General features: G+C 39.6%; 2 protein-coding genes across 2 annotated transcripts in view; both read right to left on the bottom strand.

Annotated features, from left to right (window-relative positions):
* The window catches only part of NDC1 (NDC1 transmembrane nucleoporin), a 44,592-nt gene extending 35,926 nt beyond the window's left edge, over positions 1–8,666 (bottom strand). The window contains exons 1-4 of the mRNA XM_022575731.3: positions 8,200–8,666; positions 6,592–6,712; positions 3,929–4,030; positions 894–1,068 (exon numbers count right to left, since the gene is read on the bottom strand). Of these exons, the coding sequence (XP_022431439.2) occupies positions 894–1,068; positions 3,929–4,030; positions 6,592–6,712; positions 8,200–8,562 (761 nt within the window). The 5' untranslated portion in view covers positions 8,563–8,666. The remainder of the gene's footprint in view (positions 1–893; positions 1,069–3,928; positions 4,031–6,591; positions 6,713–8,199) is intronic.
* The window catches only part of YIPF1 (Yip1 domain family member 1), a 50,522-nt gene continuing 44,781 nt past the window's right edge, over positions 6,642–12,382 (bottom strand). Inside the window, exon 10 of the mRNA XM_089922377.1 lies at positions 6,642–6,712. The gene's annotated coding sequence lies outside the window, so the exon portion shown is untranslated. The remainder of the gene's footprint in view (positions 6,713–12,382) is intronic.

The raw sequence follows: 12,382 nt of genomic DNA, 5'->3' as shown, positions 1-12,382 counted from the left end.
GACAGTAAGCAATGGTGCTTATGAGTTGGTAAATTGCATCTGGACTGAAGAATTCTAAATAAAGGCTATAACCTGATAGAGATGCTGTAACTTTGGGCTTCTCTCTGTGCTGCTCTTATAACTAGGCAATCCCTCAGGGGGACCCTTTTCACTAAAGAAAGTTTATTGCATTAGGAAAAAAACTTGCCTTATATAATGTAACTGGGGGACAAAAGGAAATCAAGTATTCAGTAGCAATCATGAATACTGTCTTAAAGTCACTGGATAACAGAGAACTTAAGATTACTTTTTTGACTTTTAAAGTCAGAATATAAACTTGAAATTTACATCAATGCCATCTGGTCAAGAACTGTGTAAGTTTCAAAATTATAAAAGTACTCTACTGAAGAAGGTATTTTTAATTATTAAAAATTTTTTTCTTCTTCTCATACTGTCCTTCCTTCAAACCCCAACCGAAACACCACCTCCTTCAAGAAGCCATGTGTGGATTCCTCCCTGCCTTCTGAAGCCCCAGATGTTTTATCTGCACATTTCACTTTCTTCCTACTACATACTATTTCTCATACATTCCTATTTCTCTCCTATTACATCTATTTGAGTCCAGGTCTTAAATCCCCTACTGTTCTCAACTCTCAAGGAGCTTACAGTCCATGTGTGAATCATTCTAACAAATCCAACAGCATTTAGCATAGTACCTTGTACAAAATAAATGGTTTAAAAAAATTGTTGAATTCAACAAACATAAAACATCAAAAACATTCGATTGTACATAAAAAAGCACTTTTTACTGAGGTACAGAAAGTAAAGAACGTCCATAAACTATTAATGTATATAGGTCACTTTGGGCTTAGTAACTAAACAAGCACCCTTAGAAAAAATATATGTAATATTACCTCTCAGTAACAGTGCAGGGAACCACAAGAAAACTGTATTGACCCTTGGTTATCACCGCAGCACACCAAGCCATCATCATTCCCATTGCAGCATGAATAAAGGAGTGCATGAGCTGCTGAGGGTGAATGATCTTCCCTATCAGTGCCAGTCTCGAGCAAGGAATGGAAGGCACAACTGCAAACAAAACACATGACTGTGGCTTTATAATCTGCAGCATATGAAATTAGAGGACCTAAACTATTCCTTCTCATCTTTGCACAAATACGCCAAAGGGCAGGAAGAAACCCAGAGTCACTGTAAAGTATAGTACAGAAAAATACCAAGTTAAAAATTCTTAGTTAAAATAATTTGAAAAAAGACTGAATACAAACAGATGCACAAAGAAATAGAAAAACCAAAGGATCTAGAGAGGTGAAACCTAAGTACAGTATGATTAACATTTTTCAATTCTTTTTAATTAAGATTTCCTGATAGCTCAAATAGTGCCTACCCTGGCACTCCCCTCACTGCCATAAAGGAATAAACAATAATAATTTTAAGATAGTGCTTGCCCTCCAGCAAGTTATCGTTATTTCAGCATTTTAAATTGTCAATATATAGTCCATCTGTGAAAAATAAACCACAAACCAGGTAAATAATGATAACACTGAATACTAAAATAAATGCTTGCATGGGAATTTCTAATACTGCTCTGACAATCCTAAAAGGTTTTCAGAAGTGAGCTGGGGGAAGCAAGTGTGGGTGGGAGGTGAGGGGTGCTGACTTTTGAAAACAGTTGGCACAGGGTTCCCTGGCCTGTCTTTGTACACATTCTCCTTTTGATACATACCAAGTAAAGAGATTGTGGGGAAGTACAAAATTAAGTATAAAGGGAGAGGGCTTAGGTGCTTTACAGTTTGGGGAAGAGGCTGCTATCACCTTCCCCTCCCCACCAGAAATGCCCACAAGGCCTACTGACTGTGTAACTGACTTACATTCTGACTCATACTCTGAACATACCAAGCCTTCTCATGTCATTAAGCCTTTTTATATGATACACCTTTTCCCTAAAACATCATTTTTCTTCCGTGTCTACTTAATACAGCTCATTCTTTAAGGTTTGGTTCAAGCATCACCTCCTCCAGGAAGCTCCCCATGCTGGGTAAATGATGCTTCTATATACATCCATACTATCCATGTATTACTGTCTTTCTCAGCATTAACTGTGATCCCCTGGGGAAAACTGGGACCATACATCTCTTATCCCCACACAATGCATGGCATAAAGTAATACATAAGGAATGTTGAAGGAATGAGCCAAAGTGACTAGTCAGGCTTTAAGAATGACTAGACGGGGACTTCCCTGGTGATTCAGTGGTTAAGACTCCTCGCTTCCAATGCAGGGGGCACAGGTTCAATCTCTGGTCGGGGAACTAAGATCCTGCATGCCGCATGGCGAGGCCAAAAAAAAAAAGAATGACTAGCTGGAGAACCCTTGTCTGGCATCTAAATCTAGATTACCCAGGTACATGGGACAGTGTGAAAGAACACATGCTGTAAACCAAGGGGTTCTGTAGATGGCGTGAATAGCAAAAGGGATCCATCAGCCAGTAGTGAGGGATTAGAAAAGCAAAGGAAAAGGGTGTACTATAAAATCCAGAGAGCAATGTGAAATTTTATACCATATCTAACAAGGAAGTACTAAAGAGCTAAAAAGAAGAATGATGTTATAGTGAAAAAAAGAAGTATCAGAAGAAGCTTCTCAAAAAAAAAAATGTCATGAAGAACCTAGGGGTAAGACAGGAATAAAGACACAGACCTACTAGAGAATGGACTTGAGGATATGGGGAGGGGGAAGGGTGAGCTGTGACAAAGCGAGAGAGTGGCATGGACATATATACACTACCAAACGTAAAGATAGCTAGTGGGAAGCAGCCGCATAGCACAGGGAGATCAGCTCGGTGCTTTGTGACCACCTAGAGGGGTGGGATAGGGAGGGTGGGAGGGAGGGAGATGCAAGATGAAAGAGATATGGGAACATGTGTATATGTATAACTGATTCACTTTGTTATAAAGCAGAAACTAACACACCATTGTAAACCAATTATACTCCAATAAAGATGTTAAAAAAAAAAAGAAAAGAAAAAGCTTCTCATTTTACCTCAAGACAGATTTAAGGAATCTGAAACAGCAGGAAGAGCAAGGAGAGAAATTGAGAAAAAGTAAAAAGCTCTGAAATCTAACAGGTGATTCTCCCAAGACAAAACATATGATATTTTAAATTTTGTTGGAAAACCACAGAATTATAGACTTCACTATTTGAAAAGGACCTTAGAAATCATCTGGTCTTGATCTCTTACTCTATAAAGGAGTTATTTTTATAATATATCTGCTGAATTATAACTTTAACACCAGCTGTGAATTATTAAAAGGTCTAAATTTTTGTATGTCATAAAGTACACATTAAAAAAAAGTACCATTTTAACCTTTTTTTTTTTTTGCTGTGCTGCGGGGCACGTGGGATCTCAGTTCCTCGACCAGGAATTGAACCCACGCCCCCTGCATTGGAAGCTCGGCCACCAGGGAAGTCCCTTAACCATTTTTAAGTGTATAGTTTCCTGGCATAAGTACACTCACATTGTTGTGCAACAATCACCACCATCCATCTCCAGACTTTTCCATCCTCCCCTGTACCCATTAACTCTATGCCCATTAAACAATTGCCCATTCCCTTCTCCCTCCAGCCCCTGGCAAGCACCATTCTACTTTGTGTCTCTATCAATTTGACTACTCTAGATACCTCATATATATAATTGGAATCATCCAATATTTGTCCTAAGAGTTCTAATTATTTTTTTTAAAACAGAGAATGTATTGGTCAAATAAATTTTATGGTAAGACATTCAAAGCATATATAATAATTCTGTATACATTTTTTAAACTTTGACATAAAATACAGCCTCTGATGTACACATCCACATACAAAATGCATTGAGTCTGCCCTTAGTAAAATAAATTCAGATACTTTAAAGATGGTTAATATTTGAAAACTCACCTGTATAGAACTCCACATTGAAAATACTTATTATTACTATTACCACTGACAGCAGTAGAAGGTAAAAGATTATATAGGAACTATACAGATCACTGAAAGAATCTAAAACACAAGAGAGATGAATTAGTAAGTTCATTCAGTTATATAGTCATGTTTAGTATACTGCAATAGAAAAGGGGCTTGAACCACAACTATAATTTTAAAAGTTATCTTTTATTTAAAAATTTACTCATACACTGCTGATGGGTCCTATAGGACATCAACTCAAGAACTACATACAGCACGAGCTATTTGGACCAAGTTCCAGGTCCTTAAAAATTATACCAGAATTTCTTTTAGATGACCCAGATGTTAACATCAGACAAAATAATACCATATGCAAACATTTTATCACGTGAAACAGAGAAGTACCACATTTAGTAATATACCAACAAAGTTTCTTTTTAAAATGTAAATAATATTTTTCAGATCTCTTCTTAATTAATGCAATTAGTCCCTACAGCTAGAAAAAAGTAACATTTCTAGAAATAGCATAATCCATAAATCATCCAAATGAGCTGAATTAAAAAAATATCATGATGTCCCTATGAAATACTAATACATTCACATTTTAGAGTAGTTCAACAATCAATATTCCATTTAAAAAATGTGGTAAAGTTTAAAATACGTATATATTATGCCTAAAAACATGAACAAGAGATATAAAAATAAGGACATATGTTTGTTGAATAGACTAAGACTTAATAATGAAACCAATTATTTTTAAAATTAATTCAGTGACCAACAGTATGGAAAAATATTTATTCAGTATCCACAATTAAACTCCTCAAGCATTACACTGAGCTAAAAGAGTGAAAGAACTGATTCATGTGACTGGAAATAAGGAAGGAAGGACTACAGTTTCTCTGTAAAGACTTTGTGAAGCAAAAGTTGAAGAATACAAGTAATATTTGATGAGAAAAATGGCATAAATCAAATCCAATCTGAAGAGAAAGTGATACTAGGATACCCTTGGGCCATGAAATGGCAGAAAGTGTTTATCTCAAGTGCCAATACTGAACAATTGGTATGGCTCTAGATTACAATATTGAAATATTCTGACGTTGCAACTAGACAGCCCAGCTCATGAGTGATGCAGACGCAGCAAGGTGGTTACAGAAATACTTGCCATTCTTGTGCTGGCTCATGGCTTAATTTCATTTGACCTGTGAGACTCACCCAAGAAGTGATTGATATGTTTCAACAAAAAACTTAAAATGACTTTAATTCTTTAGCAGCAATATCTCTCCAAAGGTCACAAGGTAAGCTTTTAACTTTGAAAATTGGCATTTCTTCAGAAAAATTAAATTAACAACATACTTCCCACTTTTCAAAGCAAAAGAAATTTATTGTTACTGTTTCTGAGAGGGAGGGAAAAAAAGAATTTCAAGAGTATTTGTGCTTCTAGGCCTTAGGCAAGACTTTAAAGACTTCAAAACCTACTCTGGGAACATTTCTCTCTTTTTATTCTTTTAATTCTAGTGTGGCAGAGTGGAAAAACATAGGTTTGAAGTCAGAGACCAATATTCAAATCCTAGTTCAGTTATTCACTAGCTGTGTCTCTGCACAGACTTACAACCTGAGTCTCAGTTCCCTCATTTATAAGTAGGGATACTATGTCATTATTATACAAGGTTGTAGGAAGGATAAGAAGTATTATACATAAGGTACTTAGCCTGGTACCTGGCACACAGTAGGCAGCAATAATTGGTAGCTATTATTAACATAAAATAGTTTAATGAACTTATTAATTTTATCTACAAGGATTTGGAGAAACATTAGCCTGCTCCAATCTTTTCCTCCTCATCAATCTTTCAGTTTAACTCTATTTTCCTTAGTCTTTCCTCTTTTTCTCTCTTCTCATCTTTTTTATCAACCACAATATAGAAATTTTTTAAAATATATTTCATGTATCAGATTCCAGGGTATCATTCTTTTTTTAAAATTTATTTATTTTTGGCTGCACTGGGTCTTCACTGCTGCCCACGAGCTTTCTCTAGTTGCAGCGCGCGGGGGCTACTCTTTCGTAGCGGTGTGCAGGCTTCTCACTGCGGTGGCTTCTCTTTGTTGCAGACCACAGGCTCTAGGCACATGGCTCAGTAGTTGTGGCACATGGGTAGTTGCCCCGTGGCATGTGGGATCTTCCTGCACCAGGGATCGAACCTGTGTTCCCTGCACTGGCAGGCGGATTCTTAACCACTGCACCACCAGGGAAGTCCCAAAGTATTCTTAATTTTAGACAGACTTTTTAAAAAGGTATGTCATATTTTCTACCTACAATTTTTAAATATATAAAAGGAATAGTTCACTTCCTTAAAAAGACAACCTCAATAAAGCTGCCAAATAGAAGAGACAAATAAACAAAATTAGATTCTTATTTATGTGGTCTTCTAATGATCTTTCTGTTCATGTGTTAATACTACACAGCCTCTGATGTGTCTACTAATCTTATTATATAGTGAAAAGGCCTATGTTAGGAAGGGAATGCCTTAAGAATACCTCAAAGTGAATGTTTTATCATTGTCAATACAGCAATTAAAATAAATTATTTAAAACATAATGCGATTTTTATGTTGAGAAGTGGGTCCTGTAAATTTGTTTTCCCCAAACTGAGTATCACTTACCAGACAGCCACTGTATAGGATGAAATAAATCAATGCTGCTGAAGATGACAAATACTGTGGTACAGATGGGCAGAAGCAGCACTGACCAGACAATACTTGTAACTATCCTCCAGCCCAAAACCTATAATTAAACAAACAAAAATCCCTCAATCATGAAGTCAGTTAAACTATTTCAGTTATTTCAGTTATGCAAATCCTATCTTTTCATACAGGATGTTGATCACTAATATTTACACCCAGATCACAGTCCATGCAGCTATAGATAAACTCTAATGGTTACTACTATTAGTAACACTACACATCACTCCAGAAACTTGTAATAACAGTGAACTGATGCTTGTTTTAGTCCAGAGTCAGATGTCACATTAAATATCACACTTTGGAGCGTGAGGGAGGTTTCAATTAGTTTACAACTGTACTTTACAGCAACTTATACTTGTCTCTCTAGGTTTGATATGTCAATATCTGAAAGTGTATTCATTTTCCAGGAACCAACAGTATATTGTAATGTGTTTATTAGACATGAGCTCCTTACTGGGCAACTACTGCATTGTATTCATGTCTGACTCACCAGTGCCTACCACATGAGGCACAAGATTTACTGCTTGAATACAAGAAGAGATACTGAGGTATTTTAAGCACACAAGTGACGATCAGATTTATATTTTGGAAGGTAAAACACCCTTGTGTCTGTAAGGTGGCTATAATGAAGATGGATCAGAGGGGACAAGACACAGACAGGAGACAAACAGGAGGCGGTCCAGCCCAATTGCCCAAGCCAAAGATTATAGTCAGTGTCTGAAGGAAGGCAGTGGCAAAGAGCAAGTTAAAAAAAAACAAAACTGCAGCCACGTTCCTGACATACAATCTACAGAACATCGATGACTGATAATACAGGTGGTAAAGAACAGGTAAGACTCAGTAACTTGGGACACAAAGTAGATGGCAGTGCCGCTGGGGTAGAAGCACTGTCCTAAGAGGGATCTTACTCCTATATCTCTGTGCCCTCCACAGAATGCAGGCAGAACTGTTGATTGGACTTCAACAAGGAAGTACCTCCTCTTCTCGGGCCCACAGTGCACACATTCCTCTAATTTGACAAGATACCTGTCCTGCTCACCTAGTCCCCAAGACCAGCCTCTGCTAAGGTCATACCACATTCTTTCCGATTCCGGATATTCCTTTCTGCTTCTTATCCCAAGTAATCAACAACTTAACAACTTATTAATTGTGCACCTAGCAGAGTTGCACACAACTCTTCCCCATTCTCTGCCAACTCCCATGCAGGACATCCTTCCCGCCATGACCAGCTTCCACTCAGGACCCCTCTCTCACGCCGTAACAAGTTTGCACTCAGGACGCCCCGCACACACACAACTTGTAAGCAACTTTCCCTAGCACGCCCGTCCCCTCTGTAACCAGCTTGCACTCAGGACGCCCCCCACAACCCTGAAATAAGTCACTCGGGTCGCCCCCTCCCCACGCGCTCCCCACACTACACTCGAGCCAGCCCCGCCCCCGTCCAGCGCGCACGCGCGACCAGCGCCCGCACGCCCAGCCCGACCCCCGCAGCTGCCGAGCGCCTGCCACAGCGCGCGCAGCACTCACGCGCCACAGGATGTCCCGCGGTCCGCCGGCGCACGGCTGACTCGCAGCAGTGGCCATGGTGATGGCGGCCCCTACTCTGAAAGGTACAGGATACAGTGAGCCCACCCGCCACCGCAGTTCAAAGGGAGGAAGGCCCCCCGAGGGCCCCATTGGGGCTGTCTCAGACGCTGCCTGGGCGAAGCCTGGCCCAGGCCCCAACCCATCCCTTCGAGGTTCCGTCTGGACGGGCCCAACGGGCCAGAAGCGCCCCGCAGACACGTCCCCCAAAGAGGGCTGGGACTCCAGAGCCCGCCCTCTGGAGTCCAAAACGTCTCTCCGAAGCAGGGTCCGGCGGGGCGCCAGAAACTGGGGGCGGCGCTCCATGCTGGGAACTGTAGTCTCTACGGCCCTCTGAGTAAGGAGGAGCGTTGCATTCTGGGACTGGGAGTTCCAAAGTACAGCATGCTGGGAGTCGAAGTCTTCCCAGCGGTCCTTTGTGCCATGCTGGGAATCGTAGTCTTTTATAAAGCAGCTTCTAGTCACAGTGCTGATTATCAGAATTCTGTAATTAGAAAGACCTGGCAAAATGCTTTGCCTTTATCCCTTCCTATCTTACTTTATCGACCTCCTGAAAGTGAAATCAAAGGATGCTGTGGCCCTCTCCACAAAGGTACTAATTTTACTGAAATGAAAAACTCTCTTTCCCTAGAGGTGCATTTGGTTTCCTAAGATCTGATTTCTAGCTCCAGCTCTGCCACTTGCTAAGTGGAATATCTTGACCCTCCCTGAGCCTCCGTTTCTTCATCTGTAAAATAAGGATGAAAATAAAGATGGCATCGGATGATGTTGTAAAGATGTACTAAAATGCTATACAAATATTGTCATTAATTTCCTGCCAGTGAGAAAAAAGGCTTTTCACCAGCCTAAGTCCCACTTAATGAATCCTTCTCTGATTGCATTAGGCCTCAGTGAGATCCCCAGAGGCATATTGCTAACACATTTTAACACCCAGTTACATACCACAGACAATATTCAGTACTCTAGAAAGACAGATTCAGTGATTTACTGACTCTGAAGAAACTCATAGTCTGGTGAGAGTAATTGAGATCACACATATTGCTCTGCAATGTTTTCTAAAAGTGGTTTCTTGAGTTGTTTTAAGGTTGTATATCATATTCACTTCCAAAAACATGATAATATCAATCAAGTCTGAAGTATTGCAGGACAAACTGGAAATGGAAAGGTAGATCAAGTCTCTGCCATGAAGAAACCTTCTATTTGGTGGTGGAGAGAGATTATAAAGAATCATTCTAGGGACTTCCCTGGTGGCGCAGTGATTGAGAATCCGCCTGCCAATGCAAGGGACACGGGTTTGAGCCCTGGTCCAGGAAGATCCCACATGCCGCTGAGCAACTAAGCCTGTGCGCCACAACTATGGAGCCTGTGCTCCAGAACCCGTGAGCCACAACTACTGAACCCATAAGCCACAACTACTGAAGCCCACGTGCCTAGAGCCCGTGCTCTGCAACAAGAGAAGCCACCGCAATGAGAAACCCGCACACTGCAATGAAGATTAGACCCTTCTCACCACAACTAGAGAAAGCCCACGTGCAGCAGCAAAGACCCAATGCAGCCAAAAGTTTAAAAATAATAAATTAATTAAAAATAAAATAAAATAATGAAAAAAAAGAAGAATCATTCTAAATGAGTGTCCATAAACAGACCTCAGGTTACTTGCAATCATATCCCTTTGTTTAGTTCCTTTGGTAAAGACTAGTAGTTGTCTACACCAATGTCTATTCTCCCCTTCTTTCTTAGTAGTAGACCACCCCCCCCTCCCACGTTTAACTGGGCATGTGGCTACATTTCTTAGATTCTCTTGCAGCTAAGTGGAGCCAGGTGGCTGAGTTCAGGCCAGTAAAATATAATCAAAGTATTGCATGGTAGCTTCCCAGAAACCTCCCCTTAAAAGAGAGCTAGCTCGTGGTCTTTGCCCCTTTCTTAATCCCTTCCTCCATCCAGCTGCATGGAACTTGGATGTGTTGCCTGCCATATTAAACCACAGTAAGAGGGTCACACTCTAGGCAAATTAGGTACTGAGCTAAAAGGAGACTTGATTACTGGGAGCAATCATACTATTTTGGGCTACCTGCCTTTACCTTCTGAGTTAATTTATACAAGAGAGACAATTATTTATTGTTTAACCGACTTCTATTTTTACAGCACTTACTACAATCTGAAATCATATTGTGTAACTCCTTAGTTATTATCTTTCTTCCCACTAGTGTACAAGCTTCATGAGGGCAGGGACTTTGTCTATCTTGTTAATCATTGTTTCCAAAATACCCATAACATTAGTAGGTAGTCAATAAACGTTTGTTAAATGAACAAAATAATGAATGGAGACAAGTAGGTGCATCAGATAGTGTCTGATTCAGGAAAACAAACTTTGTTATTTAAATCAAAGGGGGATTTAATTCAAAGAATTGATAACAAAAGTATTGGAAGGGCTAAAAGAACATGGGGAGAAAGAACATGGTTGTAGTAGCAAAAGGAAGAAAGGAATTATTACCCAAATATCAGGAAGATGCTACTCCCTCTGCATTAGAGCTCATCGGCCCACATGCAGTGCTCAGCTGCTGAGGTAGTTCCATTACTGCTGTTAAAACCACACCATTTCTGTTGAGCAGGAGCTAAGGAGCTAGTACCCTAGAGCTGTTGAAGCCACCACAAGTGCCCACAACATCTGCAGCTGCTCTCCAAGCTTTGGTATCTTCATCAATAATAAAAAGATGTTGCAAGATGCTGTATTAAATTAGATTTTGTTGTAAATTGTCTGCCACACAGTAGATTTTCAATATATGATAAATATAATTAGTAAGAAGATTAACAGGCTTTGGAGTCAGATAAACGTGTGTGAATACCTGCTCTGCCACTTAGTAGCTATTTGATCTTGGGAAAGTCACTTTATCTTTCTTGGCTTATATGAAAAGAAGATTTAAAAGCATCCCTATGGACACCAAAAGCATACTAGAAAGACACATGCACTAAATAGATGAAACTATAACCTAATCCTCCAAAATGGAATAAAATTAATTAAGGAAATGATACAAAAGATGAAAGAACAACACTAATTACTACTAGAAAAACTCAGGATTATGATATAGAACACCAGGAAGAAATAGATATATAGGAATAGAAATATAGGAAATATATAGCAATAGAATATCTATATAACAAACACATGAAAGGGTGCTCAACATCACTAATCATTAGAGAAATGCAGATCAAAACTACAATGAGGTATCACCTCACACCGGTCAGAATGGCCATCATCAAAAAATCTACAAACAATAAATGCTGGAGAGGGTGTGGAGAAAAGGGAACCCTCTTGCACTGTTGGTGGGACTGTAAATTGATACAGCCACTATGGAAAACAGTATGGAGGTTCCTTAAAAAACTAAAAATAGAACTACCATACAACCCAGCAATCCCACTACTGGGCATATACCCTGAGAAAACCATAATTCAAAAAGAGTCATGTACCACAATGTTCATTGCAGCTCTATTTATAATAGCCAGGACATGGAAGCAACCTAAGTGTCCATTGACAGATGAATGGATAAAGAAGATGTGGCACATATATACAATGGAATATTACTCAGCCATAAAAAGAAACGAAATTGAGTTATTTGTAGTGAGGTGGATGGACCTAGAGTCTGTCATACAGAGTGAAGTAAGTCAGAAAGAGAAAAACAAATACCGTATGCTAACACATATATATGGAATCTAAAAAAAAAAAAAAGGTTCTGAAGAACCTAGGGGCAGGACAGGAATAAAGATGCAGTTGTAGAGAATGGACTTGAGGACACAGGGAGGGGGAAGGGTAAGCTGGGATGAAGTGAGAGAGTGGCGTGGACATATATACACTACCAAATGTAAAATAGATAGCTAGTGGGAAGCAGCTGCATGGCACAGGGAGATCAGCTCGGTGCTTTGTGACCACCTAGAAGGGTGGGATAGGGAGGGTGGGAGGGAGACACAAAAGGGAGGGGATATGGGGATATATGTATATGTATAACTGATTCACTTCGTTATAAAACAGAAACTAACACACCATTGTAAAGCAATTATACTCCAATAAAGATGTTAAAAAAAAGAAATAAAGAAAGAAAATAGAAACAGACCCATAATAGAGACAATA

Source organism: Delphinapterus leucas, chromosome 1, assembly GCF_059928025.1.
Source record: "Delphinapterus leucas isolate spDelLeu-1000000601 "Yukka" chromosome 1, BTC_Dleu_Yukka2, whole genome shotgun sequence".
NCBI classification, from domain to species: Eukaryota; Metazoa; Chordata; class Mammalia; order Artiodactyla; family Monodontidae; genus Delphinapterus; species Delphinapterus leucas.
This window is presented reverse-complemented; position numbering and strand designations above follow the sequence as displayed.